This window comes from Phascolarctos cinereus, unplaced genomic scaffold, assembly GCF_003287225.1.
Source record: "Phascolarctos cinereus isolate Bilbo 61053 unplaced genomic scaffold, phaCin_HiC Scaffold_726;HRSCAF=1367, whole genome shotgun sequence".
Classification (NCBI taxonomy): Eukaryota; Metazoa; Chordata; class Mammalia; order Diprotodontia; family Phascolarctidae; genus Phascolarctos; species Phascolarctos cinereus.
Genome location: NW_027556098.1, coordinates 185545117 through 185563993, shown reverse-complemented (window position 1 = coordinate 185563993; position 18877 = coordinate 185545117). Strand labels below are relative to the sequence as shown.

At 36.4% G+C, this 18877-nt stretch overlaps 1 protein-coding gene across 1 annotated transcript in view; it reads right to left on the bottom strand.

Annotated features, from left to right (window-relative positions):
- Positions 1 to 4782: 4782 nt before the first annotated feature.
- The window catches only part of ANKRD44 (ankyrin repeat domain 44), a 366840-nt gene continuing 352745 nt past the window's right edge, over positions 4783 to 18877 (bottom strand). The window contains 3 exon segments of the mRNA XM_020993541.2: positions 4783 to 9231; positions 12924 to 13015; positions 17874 to 17956. Coding sequence (XP_020849200.1) covers positions 8975 to 9231; positions 12924 to 13015; positions 17874 to 17956 — 432 coding nt within the window. The 3' untranslated portion in view covers positions 4783 to 8974.

The window sequence follows — 18877 nt, the reverse complement described above, 5'->3', positions numbered from 1 at the left end:
GAGGGATGGATTTTTGGGAAAAAAAATGCTTTCCTCTTTGAACATACTGATTGTGAGACATCTATCTTGACATCTTGAGACAGTTGGAGATGCAATACTAGAAATCAAGGGAGAGATTAAGACGGAATATGTAGATTTGAAGCCATCAGCATAGTTAATTAAACCCAGGAGGTCACCAGGACGAAGTATATTAAGATAAGAAGGCCCAGGATGGAGCCCTTGGGTTTGCTGGTAGTTAGAGGGCACAAGAAGAAATGATTGTGAAGGCAATCTGCCAGAGAAAATCAAGGGTTATGATTTAGCAGAAATGTAGAGGACTTGGCCTTGGAAAGAGGAAAGGCCACTTTTTTTTTTTAAATCAGAGACTGTAGTAAAAGAGGAGAGAACTGATTGACAATAGGGTAGATATTGAGAAGAGAGGAGAATGAAGCCAGACCGGGGGGATGGCCTGGAAAAGTAATGAGCAGTGGAGGAACTAGAGAACATGGTGAGGATGAATAATGAGTTAAGGAGAAGTAAATACACAGAGGAGATGGAATGATAAGAGGCAATGGTTAGATAAAAAATTTCATAGTTCTTGATTATGAAATTGGAACTCTTATGGGAGATGGCAAGATCAAGGGTGTGAACATTCTTGTGTAGATGAAGTGGAGTGGAGGAGTAGGACATGAAAATTAAATACATTAAGGACCTGGCAGGTTATTGGTTGAAGGAAAAGCAGAATATATGTAGAAGGGGCATATGTTATGTCCCCTAGCATGAGGGTAGGGGTTTGGGTGGAAAGGAAACTTATGAGGTACTGAACTTCTTGAGAAAGGAGGGAGAATGATTTGGGGGTCAAATCTATCCTCAGACACTTATTGGAAAGTCATTTAACCTGTCTGCCTCAGTTTCCTCATCTGTAAAATGGATATAATAACAGCACTTACCTTTCCAGGGTTGTGGTTAGGATAAAATTGGATATTTGTAACATGCTTTGTAAACCTTAAAGTGCTATATAAATGTTTGTTATTAACTATTACATACAAAGTAAATACAAGGCATTTTTTTTTTGAGAAAGGGAGGCACTAGCAGCTGGGGTGTGTGTGTGAGGGTGAATCAGAAAAGCCCTCTTGGAGAAAGTGATGCTTGAGCTAAGCTTTGAAGGAAGCTAAGGGTTCCAAAAGACAGAAGTGGGAAAGGAATGCATTCTATGCAGAGGGCACAGCCTGTGCAAAGGCAGAATATTGTGTATTAGCAAGAATGTGGCCAATTTGGATATATCCTGGAGTGCATTAGAAAAATGTGCGATGAGCTTTGAAAGGTAGGCTGGAGCCACACTGTGAAGGGATTTAAATGTCAAACAGGAGTTTATATTTTATACTAGAGGAAAAAGGTAGCCACAGGAGCATTTTGAGTTGGGGAATGACAGGATCATAGATGAGTATCACTTGGGCAGTTGTGTAGAAGATGATCTGAAGCAGAAACAGAACAGGGAATATTAAACGCTTGTGTATTTAAAAACTACTCCAACAGTTGTGGTGGATTTTTTTTTCTTTCTTTCTTTCTTTTTTCAAGTGAGGCAATTGAGGTTAAGTGACTTGCCCAGAGTCACACAGCCAGGAAGTGTTATGTGTCTGAGGCCACATCTGAACTCAGGTCCTCCTGACTCCAGGGCCAGTGCTCTATCCACTGCGCCATCTAGCTGCCCCCAGCTTTTTTAATTTGACGATAACAATTTCTTTAGGACTTTTCAGGGTCTCCCTGAATTATAAAAGGAGAAAACAGTAGGCTGCTCTCTCAGATGAAGCAAATTCATTCTAAAGTCTGCCCCCCCCCCCCACTATATGAACAAGTAGCTGGACTAATGTCTTTATGGAGAGAAACATAGAAGTCCCACATCCTGACAAAGAAGTAATGGACTCAGGGTACACAAGGAAGCAAAGTTTTTGGACATGGCCAATGTAGGAATTTGTTTTCCTAGATCTACACATATTTATTTCAAGGGTTTTCTTTTTCTTTTTCCAGTTGAGGGAGAGGTGGTAGGGAAAAAAATAGATTTTTAATTAAAAAAAAATCTAAAAAATTAAAAAAGAGAAAAATGTAGTTCATATCCTGACTGTGCTACTTAAACCTGGGTGATCTTGGACAAATCACTTAAACTCTGAGCCTCTTCATATGTAAAATGACAGGGTTGGATTCAGTAGTGTCAAATTCAAAAGGAACAGATAATGTGGGAGCCACATACTGACTTAGACTAGAGCAAATTAACATTAACTGTGTTGTATTATATTTTGATTTATTTTGTTAAACATTTTCCCAATTATATTTTAATCTGGATTGGGCTACACTGAGAGTTTTGCAAGTTTGACACCTCTGGATTAGATAATGTCCAAGATCCATCTCAGGACTAGAACTTTTAATCCTTTCTTTTATGTGTTGTCTCCCCCAGTTAGAATTCTTTGAAAGCAAGTACTTTGTATCCCCAGTGCTTAACACAATACTTGGCACATAGCAAGTGCAAATCACCATGTAAATGACTGCCTGAGCTAAAGGCCACTTTGGAAACCATGAAGTCAACATACCTCAAACTGCACCATGTGATTGAATGCCTCTTTCATCAGAATGGCCCAGTGAAGGGTGGACTTTCTTGGTTGTAACAGCAAACAGAGCTATTCCCCTGAGCTATTAACAGGAAAACTGTTTTCCTTTTTTATTTTTTTCTAAATTGAGCCTGTCAAAAACAACCTCAGATATAGTGTTTCCACATATTATAGCAATACTCTCTTCAACATGGAGAAGAGGACTAGTGTCTATCAAAATAATTATGTTGTTGAACATTTCTGTATCAGTTTGTCTCATTTTAAAATGCCCTGTCCTCTATCCTATACGTTGGCTTGTGCCATAATTGGCTATTTTTGCATCTGAGGAAACTTTCACTCATAAAACTCAAGGCCTATCATCAGAGTAATACATACCAAGTTAGGGGCAGAACTGATAGCAGTATCTTGGTTTCAGAAGGTGTTAGTAGGTGCAATCTTTAGCTCCGTTAAGTCTCAGATAAAATTTCTTGTTTCAAGTCTCTCTCCACTCCAGGCTACCCTTCACTTAGCTGCCAAAGTGGTCTTCCTAAAGCATGGGTCTTACCATGTCACTCCCCTACTCAAGAACTCTGTGGCTGCTTTCAGATCAGAATCCAGATTAAAAAAGGGGAGCAGGCTTTTAAAGCCCTTCACAAACTGATTCATTTCTATCTTTCCAGTCCTGTTACATTTTAGCCCCCTGTACACACTACCACCCAGTTCACACTGGTCTTCCTCTTCCTTGCACAGGACACTATTTCCCAAATTTGAACCTTTAATATATGGAAGCAATCCCCCATATATGGTATCCATTCCCTCCTTACTTCTACTTCTTGGCTTCCCTCAAGAATCAACTCAAAAGGCACTTTTTGTATTTATAGCAGCTCTTTTTGTGGTGGCAAAGAAATGGAAATTGAGGGAATTCCCATCAATTGGGGAATGGCTGAATAAGTTGTAGTATATGAATGTGCTACAAGAAATGATGAACAGGTGGATTTCAGAAAACTTGGAAAGACTTACATGAACTGATGCTGAATAAAGTGAGCAGAACCAGGAGAACATTGTACACAGTAATAGCAACATTGTGCAATGATCAACTATGATAGATTTAACTCTTTTCAGCAATACCATGATCCAAGACAATTCCAAAAGACTCATGATAGAAAATGCTATACATATCCAGAAAAAGAACTATAGAGTTTGAAGGCAGATCGAAGCACACTATTTTCAGATTTTTTCTTTATGAATTTTCCCTTTTGTTCTGTTTCTTCTTTCACAACATAACTAATGTGGAAATATATTTAACATGATTGCACATGTAGAACCTATATCAGATTGCTTGCCATCTTGGGGAAGGAAAAGGGGAAGGGGAGAAGGAGAAAATTTTGGAACTCAAAATTTTCTAAAAATGAATGTTGAAAATTATCTTTACATGTAATTGGGAAATATAAAGTTCTATTAAAAATGTACTTTTTGTAAGAGGCCTATTCTAGATCCTCACTGATCCATCTGCCATATAGTGCCTTCTCTCTGATTACCTCCCATTTACACTGTATATCTTTTGTCTCTCCTGTCGAATGTGAGCTTCTTGGGGGAAGACCTTGTTCTTATCTTGCTTTGTACTGCATTAGTACAAATAATGAAATCCATGAAGAAGTCATTATTCACATTTGAGCTTCATATTTCCACTTGGCTAGAACCAATGACTATATTTTACACAATTATAACTTTAAACAGGGCAAATTCAAACACATATGACCACTTTGTAGGATTCATTATTCACATTAGCTGTATCCCCAGTGCTTAGTATAGTGTCTGGCATATATAATTCTTAATAAATGCTTGTTGATTGATTGATTGAGACAGCTTACGTTGTCTGACTTTTTTCACATCTGTGTGGTCTCTATAGATCTGGATGATGATAAATCCTGCTGCTTCTAATATAACTTGTGCAAAGCTGCCATTACATATTTCTAAGGGGCAAATCAGGAAATTAGGTAGGTGGTGTGTATAAGTGTATATACATACATATGTATATATGTGTGTGTATGCGCACAAATAATATGTGTGTATATTTATATCTCTATCTTTTGTAGGTGAATATATAGAATATATTTTACATGTAATATTTACCTAAATATACAGAATACATAGCATGCATGAGTATTTTGGATGAATGTTTAATTCAACATAATCTGGAAAAATAAAAGTCATACTCAAATCACAACAATATTTGTACCGTTTTTATTTGTAAAAATAACCATCTGAATGCATTTCAATAGTTTACAGCTACGTATTTCATTACATTAATAGAGCATTCAGTAGTTGAAAAAGATATTAAACTGTGCTTGAAAAGATTCAGATTGGATCAGTCATTCAATGAATTAAGTTTTTTTCCTCATTTTTACAGTTATGACATTTACCGAAGTCATTCAATTCCAATTTACATAATAAAACATTACAGACAAAACCCCACTGAAACCATCAACCAATAATTTCTGCCGTTACAAATATGTTATGCAAAATATAACACTGGCACCAGATTCGTATCATCGTGCTTTGTAAAGATATATTGCACATGCTAAAGCATAAAATATGTTGACAAAACTACCAAACATAAGATATTGGCTTTGAATATTTAGATCACTGCATAAGAAAAGCATAGAATTACATTTTATACACACGCTCAGATTGTCACTATTTTAAAATGCTTTTTCCCTCTAACACTGATCTATGGTTTATAGTTTCTGTATGAAGAAAGCATTTTTAGCACTGCAAAAAAAAAATCATACATCATTCCTATGGAAATTTAGCACATTCATTTAAAATTCAAAGCAAGTGAAAGGGAATGGGGGAAAAAGACTGTATACATTCAAAAAAAGTTTGAAATAAAAACCGACTGGTATTATATTGCTTTGATAACACTCAAATGGAAAAAATACAATAAATTTCACAAAACATTTTCAGAATACACAAATATAAAAAGGCACTCTAACTTCATATTACACCAGAAAAGACGCAAGTTCTTAAACCAAACCAACAGAGAGCTAACCAATTTTCTCCACAGTACAAAGAATAACTACTGCAGCAATTCATTTGATGTTCTTGCTCTAATTTAGTAATAAAATAACAATTCAAGCAGCTGTTTACTGCATAAAGTACCAAACATACTATGGTGCCCTTTTAGTAGTGATAAATAGAAATCCCCTGAGCTATTTGCTGTAGAATCAGAACAAGTTTTAGGCAATTTGGAGATAGTAACGTATTATCAAAGATAGGCAGACACTGGTGAACAAGAAGAGTTACGTGCAATGCAAAAAATCCCCGTGTCTCTGGTTAAAATACAGTCTTAAAAAAAGTATTTAAGCAAGAACAATAAACACCATGATGTAGGAATCTGAAAATTTATTTAAAAAAACACTTTTTTCTTAGTGAGCCTTGTTGAAAATATGATTTTCTTTCTAGCAATAGACTTAGAAGATACAAAAACTAAATGCAATCTTTCCTTATGTCCTAAATAAAGCAAATTTTGTAGTCACCAAAACCAACTCAAGAAAAGGAAAAAATAAATTTACTGGTCAGTTCCTGGTAAGCATATTTCAATTTTGTTCCTTTGTCCTCTTACAATGTAATAGAGTAGAAAGGTAAACTATAGTTCCACTGTGATAAGGTTGAATCACTGTGGTTTGCTGCAATATTACCTGTTATCTCTGCTCTTCTACAGAAAAATTCAACACTAGTCCTCTAAAAGAAGACATTTCATTTCCTGCTTAAAAGGCCACTTCCTTTCATTCCAAAACAAATACCATTTTAGTGAGATTTCCAGTCACTTCTACAAAAAGACACCACAGTATACAGCTCTCCTTCAAAGCTGGTTCCCCCTTATTTTCAGTGCTTTAATAAAGATAAGGTAGTTATTGCTAGTTAGCAACTTTTTAAAAAAATCATTCTTCTCAAAAAAGGAATACAGTACTAACGTTAAGGGGGGGAAAGGAGAAAACATCCCCTTTTCCTCAGAGTTCTAGAAAAGTGTCATTGAACTTTTCCAATGAAATCAATACCAATTCTACAAGTCCTTGGAACAAGTTCTCATTCGTGATGAGTAAAGTGAGTTCCAATTTTTTAATTCCTCCAAGATGCTAAAAGATTAAGGTATTTTACAGGTATTGAAAAACACAATATAGTATCTATAGTTTGCTTAGATCTCATTGAACACTGTTTTTAAAAAATGCTCGTGATTATTATAAAATAGAAATTTCCAGGACTAAACTAGAAAAAGAAAGAAATGTCAGAGGTACAGCCCCTCAAGAAGTATTTCTTCCCTTTTTCTTGGCTCAAGTGGAAAACTAAGCATGTGGACTGGTGATTTTAACTTCTCTCAGACCATGAGTCAGCAGCCTAAGTCATAGTTTTCCTGCTAGGATCCTTTTACTGGGACTATGTGCAATCTTGTGGCTAGTAGGATCACTTTTGAACCTTTCATGTCTGTATCATGTTGACACACACCAACACCCATTTCTATTCTCTTCTCTCAAGGACTGTGTCTAGAGTATACCCACCTGGAGTTCAGCCTTCCTTACTGAGAGATAGCAATGCCCTGTAAGCTACAGTGAGAGGGGATCTGAGCAATGGAATGACTGTGCATTCTGTATCCCCTCCTAAAAGATGTGGAAGAACCTGAGGTTAGCCTGGAAACCTTAACAATAGATATGCTGAGCATAGGGACCCCAGGCATTCTGGCTAGCTCAGAGTCAATTTTTTTTCTGCTATTTTTTTTCTTTATAGGCCCGATAAGACACATAACAATTAAAACATAACTACGGAGAAAATTCCTGGGCTTTTGCTTCACATCAAATAAATATAAACACATTTACATCAAAAGTATATATGAACATTTTCTCTGGTTTGGCAAAAAAATAAATTGTGGTCAACACATCATTGGTTACAAATGGTAAGCCATCAACTATAAATCTGTGTCGTAAGAAATGTAAAATACAACCAAGACTCAAAAAGTATACATTTTAACTTTTTAGAAAAGCTACATCATTTCTCATTTCCATTTTGAAGGAAAAAAAATTTATCTTCCATTTTAGACACTGAAGCATTTTGGTCCTCGTGTATAGCTGGTTGATGATATATATACATATATATATATATGTATATATAAATATTTTTTTCAGAGTCTCATTCTTCTTTTTGTACATCTGTCCCAGGTGAGGAACGGGGTCCATTTGACCTAGAAGCTTTGGCAGAAGGAGCAGATACAGTATTCATAATGTTGATCCCACTTAACAAGTCAATGCTAATTGGCTTTTCTTTCCAAATCTCATTTTGCTATTCCCCATTTTGTGCCTATGTTCACTTTGGGACCTACATTATTTCTTGCTTTGCATTACTCTTGACCAAAGAGACTATTTAACTTCCTAATATAGTGTAAAAAATATTTTTTACAACCTAGTGGTTAATTTATTTTTTAAAAAGGAAGTATTCTGATTTAATTGAAGAAGAATCAGTGAAAAAAAAAACAAACTACTGCACTTGAAACTGGCAAATTGCTACAAAGTTTATGGACTATGTAATTATGAACTAAACTTTCTATGGTGGATCAGAGTTGAGTGGATCAGGTGAAAATTATTAATGATCTATCATATAATCTAGCATATGTCATGTTTATATTATAATTTAAAAATTATATCAAATTTTACATCAATATTCATCTACTAAGCAAAGATTCTTAGCACATGCCTTCTGGACATGTGTGCTTAATGTGTGTTGGTATATGTATGTGTATATGAACAGGCAGAGACAGGAAAGGAAAAACAGACAGAGACATATCAACAAAGATAGAGAGGCAGAGAGAATACATGAGTGGTTAACTCTTCTAGCAACAATAATCCAGGCAATACCTCTGAAGGTGAACTTTACCTTTGGCTTGTAATGAGGAAGTAAACATCAGAGTGAGGAGAAATTTGAGGACAAACTCCCTCATGGTACAAGAAAGCCACATTGATAAGCTTCTGATAATTGTACAGCAAGGACACAATATAAAAATCCTTGATATAATAGCCCCTTACTCTGTTGCATTATTTCAAAAGAAGAAATAATAAAATGCCTTTTTAAAAAATTCCCTACTTAAGATGAGAGGTAGACTTTCACAGCAGTACTTTAGATAGAAAAAAAACATGATGAAATCAAAGTCAGGGCACATTTCGTGAGAATGTTTTCCAACAAAAACTCCAAGTCCTTTCCTATAGGCTCATTGCACACTTTACTAAACCCTTTTCTCCTATTTTCTCAAAGCTTGGTTCCATAATGACACTCTGACACAATATAATTTGGGGAATAAAAAGTCTTCCTGCCCCGCCTTCTCCACTTAACGTAAGTAATTAAGTGGAAGCTTCTGAAGTCCAGAGTCAAAATGTTTCCGAATCAGAATCATTTTCATTGTACCCGTCCTCTGATCCTATATTGTGAGTGCAAGAGCTAGCGGTGCCACTCAGATTGGTGCCATCACAGATCTGTGTCCTGCTCAAATGGTCTTTTTTAAAACAAACGAAGTTGAAAGCCGTCATTGTACTGGAAGGAGAAAAAGGCATCATGGTAGCCAAAATGAGTGCCAGGCAGTCAGCCACGTCCTTGTTAGGAGCGCAAGCCAGGGCTGGGGTATGACCTGGGCATAAATGCAGACAAGGCAATGGTTAGTACTGGGGAAATCAAAGGGGAAAGTGAGCATTCCACAAATACATCTCAAGATGATTTTGTAAGCGAGAGATGTATGTCAAGTTAAAACCATGCCAGGCAAGAGGATGAATTACTTATACTAAGTAGACATGCTAGGGGTCAGAGAGAAGGAAAGGTGGGATAAGGGAATTGGGGGAGGGAATGGAGGAAGAGACAATTTATGAAGGTTTTCAGCTCATATGACCACAACAAGCACTCTATTATAAGTTAGGGGGAATTTAGCCTTCACCAAATGGACAAAAACACTGGGAGAACACAGATTCACAACAACAAAGATGAATACAATATAGCGCGCATGGCACTATGAACCTGATAACAGCATTCAGCCTCGGTTCATAGGGACAAATCTCATTCTGAGAACAATGACTTTCAGTTGTAGACAAATGTGCATCAGATAAGAAAAAAATTTACATTAGGTATCAACAAACATCAAGTTATGCAGTTTTATCATTCAATGCATATTAATCAACTGGTATTTGAGAGATTAAAACGTATTAGTTGGGACAGATACAATAAATTGGATACATGGGATGTATGAGAAAGATTAGTCCTTGTTGAATCAAAATTTACTTTTCTTGGTATTCAAGTTAGCAACTCAATTAATAAAAATTATAAACAGAACAGAAACCCTATTCTAGAACCCAGCAGATGTTGCAAAGGAAAGAATGATGTGGGGAATTCTTAGCCTGAGTCATAGTTTGAGCTTCAGAAGTCTGACCAGAAACAAAAGAATTTTAGTGATTTTTTGTTAAACACTTGATCCAGTTACTGCAGGTAAAATGCTCTCTCATTACAAATCAGGTATGTAAGAAGGTAGATTTTTTTTTTATGGCACTCTACCTTTATCAGACTGAACTCCAGTGACTTAGACAAAATGGTGGCAGCATGTATACTGCAAAGGGTATCAAACTTGGAGTCATGAGACCTGGGTTTGAATCCTGGCCCTGTCACATTTTAGCAGTATGCTCTTGAGGAAAATTATGTTATTTTGCCTCAGTTTTCTCCTTAGTAAAATGATGATAATAATACTTGTATTATCCACACTCACCAGTTTACTATGAGGAAAATGCAAATCTCAAAGCACTGTAGAAATGTGAGCTACTATAATATTAATATGCACTATTATAGAGCCTAATGCTGCATAAGAGCATTTGGCATTAACTATTGCTGGAAGATTACAAAGTGCTAACAGATAGGCAAACTATTATTAGTATCATCAGGGAATAACTTACTCAAACCATAGGATCTGGTACAATGAATAGAAATTCCTATGGGGTCATCACCACTTCATTTCTTGTCTGTGATCATCTATCAGATTTCCCTGACACTCACTTCTCCACCCCCACATTGGTAAGAAAGCAAAAATAAGAAAAATCGGGTATGATAATATTCTACACAAGTTAAATAATTGATTAATAAAGGCTCTGTGATTCTAAAATGCTGAACAAAACAGCCTCTAAAAACAGGGGTTCTTAACTTAGAGGTCCATGTGCCATCATGGGGTCCACAAACAGATTTCAAGGTATCTCTGTATGTAAATTTTACTAACCTCAAAATGAAATTTAGCATTTTCTTCAATCATGAATAAAATAACCCAGTCTTCTGAGAAGGGGTTCCCTGGGCTTCATCAGACTGCCAAAGAGGTCCATGGCACAGAATAAAGGTTAAGAACCCCCAGCTCCAAAATGTATTTGGCCATTCCTGGCAAAGGCAGATGTGGATCACTAAAATTTGGTGCCCACAAAATTCATCTGTCTCTACACCCCAACTATATTAAAGTGGCCTTTTAAAAGTGGTTATATACTTCATCAATACAACTGCAGTACTGGTAGTGAGAGGGGGAAGGAATAATGGGGGAAGAGAAAGGAAAAGGAAAAACCAAGGAAATGGAGTAGGAGACAAATTTCCCCCTCTCTTCCCAGATGAATCAGGTAAAGGGTAGAGCAGTGCACATGCTATGATAAAATGAGGCTAAACAACCAAAAATATTGAGTTAGCTAATGATATCAGTATGGCTGCTTACTTCTGAGAAATATGCATGCGCTGCTAATTTCAATACCTGTAATAAGCATTTAAGTGAGTTATGTTAATACGTTTTATCATAATGCTATAATTGAGCCACATTTTTTATTTCATAGCTCATAAGTATCAAGAATTTTCTATTTGCTTCAAGCATAACTGATACAGTTCTAAAAAAGGGTTAAATATTGAGATACCTAATATTTGATGCTTATTCACTTTTACCAGAAAGGAAATGTTTGAGAGTTGATTTCAGATTTTTTTGTGTGTATCATGGTGTAGTGGAAAGAGCACTGAATTTAGCATCAAAGGACTTGACTTTGAATCCCGTTCCTGCCTCTTATTATATGTGTGATCTTGGGCCAATCACTTACTTATTCACTCTGAGTCTCTTTCCTTTTCTGTAGAAAGATGGCGTTGTACTAGATGACCTCACAATTCCCTTCCAGCTCTAAATTTACATTCCTGTGATCCAGACCTAAAGTTTCACTGGTGTGGGGAATTCCCTATACTAACACAGATCGGAAACCTGCAGTTCTAGAGAGTTGTGGTCCAAGGTCACATAGCCAGTGTGTGACTCTAAAGCCAGCTCTCCATCCTCTATGCTACGTCTCCAGAATTTCTTCAGAAACAGAAATGGAAATTTCCTATAGGATTTAAACCACAGAATCATATATTTGGATCTGAGAGGAACTTTAGAGGCCTGTATAGTCTAATCCCATCAATTTACAGATGAGGGAACTGAGACCCAAAGAGATTAAGTGACTTGCCCAAGGTCTCATAGTTAAAAGGCTGCAAAGCCAGTATTTGAACTCAAGTCTTTGCCTCAAAGACCACAGCTGTCTCTAATATAGCAGGTTGATGATCCCTCTAAGAAAAAATATTTTTAAAGGATTTTTCCATAGATAAGGAAATATACTCAGTTCCAAAAATCATATTAGGATTATAGACTTAGAATTGGAAAGGATCTTAGAGGTCATCTAGTCCAATTACCTCATTTTACAAATGAGGAAACTGAGGCTAAGAGAAGATAAGTAACTTGCCTAGGGTTAATTAGCCAGAAAGTATCAGAGGCAGGATTTGAACTTGGATTTTTCTGACTCCAGAACTCTATCTCATATATAGCCCTAAAATTTCCATAACAAGAATCTGTTTAATAGCACCTCTGTTTTAGTCTGACAATTGGAAATACCAAGGTTGATCTCAGAATGATCTGGGACACAATCAAGCAGACATCCAAGTATTTGGGCCCTCACACATGCACTAATGATATATATTTCCCTTAACTCTTCAGGACATGCAGTTAGAAGTAAAGGTGCCAAGTTTAAAGGCTTTGAATGAATCTGAAACATTTTAACTACTGCCCTAAGGAGTTACAGACCAACAGCTGACATTACATGCAAGATGGAAAACTCTAGCAGAGCATAGAGTATGTGGTTTACAGACAGGGCAAGGTCTCCTTGCCTGATGCCTTACACGCAATGAGCTTCCAAAGAGTACATTCAAGACTTTTTTAACCATCTCCTATCTATCTTTTACTTTTCCAGCTTCCAAAAGTATACAAAAGGATATAGCAAGAAAATGAAGATTATTTTCTCTTACCATTTTCATCTACAGCAAGGACGCAAGCTCCCTTGGCCAGCAGCTCTTCAACTACCATCTTTAGGCCATTCCGTGCAGCAATATGGAGAGGTCTACAAAACATAACAGCTTCAAGGCTGACTTCCAAAACCTACCTTAAAGAATAACTTTCAAAATAAAAATATTATCTGTGTCATAAGAAGTGGAGGGGAAAGGATATTTGGAAACCTTTATCAAACAACCCATAATACTGAATTTGAGTTCTACTCTAGGCTTTCTTATGATGTTTGCTGATATAACTTGTTACAGATGATAATGATCAATTTATTCTTCCAATTTATGCCTAGATCCTCTGATAGAAAATGAATGGAATAGATTTCAGGTGGAAATATGCTCTCAGAAAATCCTGATGACAACAGAAATGAAGAAACTCTTTCTATGGCCAAAGGAGGAAGCCTAGGTCACATTTTTTAATGTATTAAATATCAGGCTACCATGTATCTTCTACGATGTCTTTTTCACCCTGATAAATGTCATGCCATTTGAACGGCTTTATAAATAATACTTTATAGGTGATAAATACTAATAAATAATAAATACTAACAATAAATCTAATGCCAATAATAAATACTAATAATAAATAAACACTTTACAAATAAATACACGCTGGTTCCAAAAATAGAATACATAGAAATAATATAATACTCACTTGATAGAAAGGGAATAGAATGCATGAAAATGCAACATGACATTGTGGAAAAAGACAAACAATAGGCTTGGGTTCAAGTATTGGTTCTGCCACTAACTCTTGGTATCACAGATCTCTCATTGCCTTAATCCCATAATCTTCAAAATGGAGACAACAACATCTGTACTATTGTTTACTCAAAGGATTTTTGTGAGGATAATAGAGATATATATGTAAAATGCTACAGAAAGGTCAGCCATTACTGTTAAATAATTGCTAACTTGTAAGAAGTTCTTAGAGGATTTCCCCCCCTCCTTTCAGACATAGGGGAAAACAGCAGATTGTTAGTAAGGATTTGATCTAGCATTATGTAGCTTCAGAGCCAGTAAGTAGGTTGTCCAGTCATTCAGTTGTGTCTGATTCTTCATGACCTCATGGACCATAGCATGCCAGGCTCTTCTGTCTTCTGCTGTCTCTCCAATTCTAACCAAGTGTGCATGTTGCTGTTTACATTTTCTGACCTGAAGCTTATTTCTGATGCCATCTCTTTTATCCTTTTAGTACTATCCATGGTGTTTTCTTGACAAAGATGCTGGAGTGGTCTGTCATTTCCTTCCCCACTGGATCACCTTTTGTCAGAACTCTCCACTATGACCTGTCCATTCAGTTCGAGTCCCACTTCTAATACATACTGGCTGTGTGAACCTGGGAAATTCACTTACACATAGTATTCTAGGCAAATCTCTAGGACTATAAATTGCATGGAAGGTGCTGGCCTACATCAGTGAAAGATGTTTTCTTAACTAGGACTTCCTTATACCAATGAAATCACAGATCTGGTTCCTATCTTTGCCCCCTAAACTGTAGGAAGCACAAGGCTACAATGTTAACCCCAAGCATCCTTTACTATATCACTGTTTTAGATTCTCAAATTTGAAAGAAATTCTTTTTTCATAATTTTTCATAATAGTAGATTGCATTACATCCTTCTCTTCTCCTCCTTTCTATATCTCAAAACCCATTACATTGTCATTTATTCTTTCTTTCTTTACTATGTCTCTGATGAAGAGGGGTGGTCTTTCTCCTTGACAAGGCCAATCTCTCTCTCTCCATGCTTTTCATGCCATGCCTTCCTCATTTCTTCAGCAGATTATCTATATAATTATGCTTCCCTTCTAATTTTCTCTCTCTCCCAACCTATTGCTTCTTTCTCCACTATCCTGAAAAAATCGCAGACTGCACTGTGCTATCTCCTCAAAATACTGTTCTACATCTCTCCTCCTATTCACAATCAATCTCCTTGAAAAAAAGATGCCTACATGAGTCTCATTGCCCCATTTCTTCTCCTCTCCTGGGCCCTCTTCTCTTTTTACTCTCAGGTCACATGGGTTTAATTATCATCTCAATTGGGGAATGGCTGAACAAGCTATGGTATATTAATGTAATGGAATACTATTGTGCCATAAGAAATGATGAAAGGGATACATTCAGAGAAATCTGGGGGCACTTGTATGAGCTGAACTGAAATGAACAGAACCCTGAGGACAATTTATATTGTAATAACATTTCAAAGACAAGCAACTTTGAAAAACTTAAGAACTCTGTTCCCTGAAATTACCAACAATGATTCCAGAGAACTGATGAAGAACAATGATCCTCATGTTCTGATAGAGATGTAATGAACTCAAAATTCAGGATACACATTGTTGGATGTGGACAAGCAAAAATTTGTTCTGCTTGACTGTATGTATATTTGTTACAAAAGTTTTCTTTTTTTTCTTTTAAATTGGAGTTAAGGTTGGAAGGAGACAAAATAAATGTTAATTAAAAAAATTAAATGAAATTAGAAAGTCAAATTAACAAAAAAAATCCTCTCTAAGCAAATGCTTTATGGTCTATATATCTAGCCCCAGTCTCTCTCCCAAGATCTAGTCAGCCACTACCAAGTGTCTATTGGACATTTCAAACCGGATGTCTTGGAGATACTCAAACTCAACATGTCCAAAACAAAAATCCTTATTTCCCTCCCCAAATCCATCCCTCATCTAAACTTTGCTATTTCAGTCCAGGCCAGTGCTATACTTCCATTCATCTAGTTTCCTAACTGTGGCATCATTCTTGACTCCTCACTTTGATTATGTTATGTGGTCATTGATCATTTTGTCATTCTATTTCCATAATATCTCTTGCATCTGTTCCCTTCTCTATACACCCATGGGTATTTACTGAACCCTAGTTCAGGCCTGCATTACTGCTTGCCTAGACTAGTGTATTAGCCTCCTGACTTGTCTCTCTGCCTCACGTCTCTTCCCACCCTAATATAATACTCAGCTGCCAGGGGGATTTTCCTTAAGTATGGGCATGACCCTACACAATAAACTCTCTTTTGTTTATCAGATTAAATATGAACTCCTCAGTTTAACTTTTAAAGCCCTTAACATCCTACTTTTCCAACTTTATGATATATCATTCCCCTTCCTACATTCTATGGCCCAGCCACCCTGGATATCTTGCTGTTTCTCACACCTCACATTCATCTCTGGTCTTTTCATCTTTACACCAGCTGTCCCACATTCCTGGAATGAAGTACCTGACCTCTACCTCTCAGAATCTCTTCTTTCTTTCAAAACTCTATTCAAGTAACACTTTACATATGAAGCATTTTCTGCTTTCCCAACTGTTAAATGTATCCTCCCAACTTATCATTTATTTAGTTTACATACATTTTTATATACTGATTTCTCTACTGTTGTTTCTAATGATAGAATGCAATCTCTTTGAGGGCAGAAACTATTTTATTATTGTCTTTGTACTGCCAACACTTAGCATAGTGCCTAACACAGAGCAGGTGCTTAATAAACGCTTGCAGGCAGTTAGGGGGCACAGTGGATAGAGTGATAGGGCTGGAGTCAGGAAGATCTGAGTTCAAATCTAACTCCAGACACTTATTACAGGCCTGCACACCATATTCCTCTATATTTTTTTGCAGGCCACCCAAAATCCTTTGGCATAGCACAAGCGGCTTGCAGGCTGCAGGTTGTACAGGCCTGATTTATTACCTGTGTGACACTGTTCAAGGCACTTAGCCTCTGTCTTACTTCAGCTCTTTTGGCTGAAAAATGGAGCTAATAATAATAATACCTACCTCACAGGGTTGTTATGGGATCTGCTGAGATAATATTTGCAAAATACTTAGTACAGTGCCTGTCTACATCCTCGTTCCCCCACCCTACCCACAAATGTTTGTTGAGTGACAATACAATTGTCAAAGTGATTTCAAACAACTAAAAATCAAGCAGTTTTCAGCTATTTCACATTAATTCAACTGAAATTTATTAAGACCTACATTGCGGAAGCTTTTCATGTCTCCTTGGGAAGAAAGGAAACATAAAATCAGCATTTTTCAGCAACACACATGCTAATACTAGATTTAGATAGAATATTGGATTTGGAGTGAGAAGTTCTGGGTATGACCATTGGCTATGTTTTTTACTACCTCTGTGTCCTTGGGCAAGTGGCTTAGCCTCTCCAGGCATCAGTTTCCTCATCTATAAATTGAGAGAGGTGGCTCAAATGACTTCCAAGGTCCCTTCTGGCTTTGAATTAATGATCCTATGATAATACAGTTATGCAAGGAGTTTCCCCAATGGAGAAGTATTAAAAATTAATAAGAACTCCACAGAATTTCCTAGAGAGAACTCAGTGTTACTAGATTTGAATTAGGACACCTCCTAAAATGTTTTAAGTGAGGCCAACCTTTACAGCTCCCAAGGATAACAATAGCTGATATTTCCCCCCTGCACCTTGAGATTTGCAAAGTGTTTTCCATCTTTTAATTCATTTGATCCTCACAACAACCTTGTCAGGTAGACAATAATATGGGTGACCTAGTGTCTGAACATTGTATTGCTTTGCATGTCTTAAAACATGGTGTTCTTGATCTGGCCACCTGACTTTTGCCATCTTCTGCTCATATTTCCATTTGCCATAAGTCACTGCGTGCCCACATTATGTTCCATATGCCAAAATGAGCATATAGCATTAACTCAATTATATGAAAGATCAGAGAGGAAGTTCTTTGAAGACACATAACACAGTTATTATTATCTCCATTTACAGATGAGGAAATAGGTTCCAAAAGCTTGTGACTTGTCTATACTCATAAAATTAGTAAGGGTCAGAGAATTCAAATCCAGGTCACTCTACCCCAAATTTAGAATTCTTTTTCTTCCATAAATGACTGAGTATATTGAAAGAGTAAAATCACAGCAGCTGGTACTTACGTTTGCAGTGTATTATTTGTTGCATTAATAAGGCTCTGTTCTTGTATCTTGTCAAGTATTAACAAGGCACATTTTTCATGACCCTAATAAAGAAAACAAATATATAAAAATGGTAAAGAATGCTAGATAGATGGGAAATAACCTTATGGAGGAAATTGTTAACTTGAGACTTCAAATTTAAATTTAAAAATTTTAAATGATTTCATTGTCTTGAAAAACCTAAGGAAGATACTGGAACAAATGGGAGAAAGTTGCCTGGGCATGGATATAGTACATGCTTTAAGAGTCAGACACAAGCCCACTAAGATTTACTTGTTAGATATCTATAGTAGCAGGATGAATTATAGGAAAACGACATTTCTGAACTAACATTTAGCATTAATCATTTGGGCAACCAAAGGAGAGGCAAGCTCAGATTATTAAGGTCCTATAATGATTAGAGTTGAGAATAACCTAGAATTCTTTCAAGGATACTTTCAGTATATAAATTCTTCCTGTTTCACAGTCTTCTTTCTCTGACTATACCATCCTATAATGGACTACGAGGGTATTTACTGTCCTTGTCATTTATCTAGCATTTATATTATGATGTAAATTAATGGTCTTTTTATAGTCATAGGTCTCGCTGTCTCAGTCAGACTGTAAACATTTGGAGAGAGAGAACGTCTTTATTTATTTTCTAATTACAAATAAAAATGATTTTAACACAGTTTTAAAAAAAAATTTGAGTTCCAAATTCTTTCCCTCTGTCCCTCCCTTCCTCCCTCATTAAGAAGGCAAGTAATTTGATATAGATTATACATGTGCAGTTAGAACACAGCCTTTTTTTTTTTAATTTGCCCATGGAATCTAGAAGAGTAACTTGAAGGTAGTAATGCAAAATAAATACCTGTTGATGGTTTTGACAGTTACAGTATTATAAGATTTCAGGCCTTTCACCCTTTTTAGGGTAGAAATGATGAAATGCATAAGAAAGGTGCTTAGTGAAAAAAAAACCCCAACAT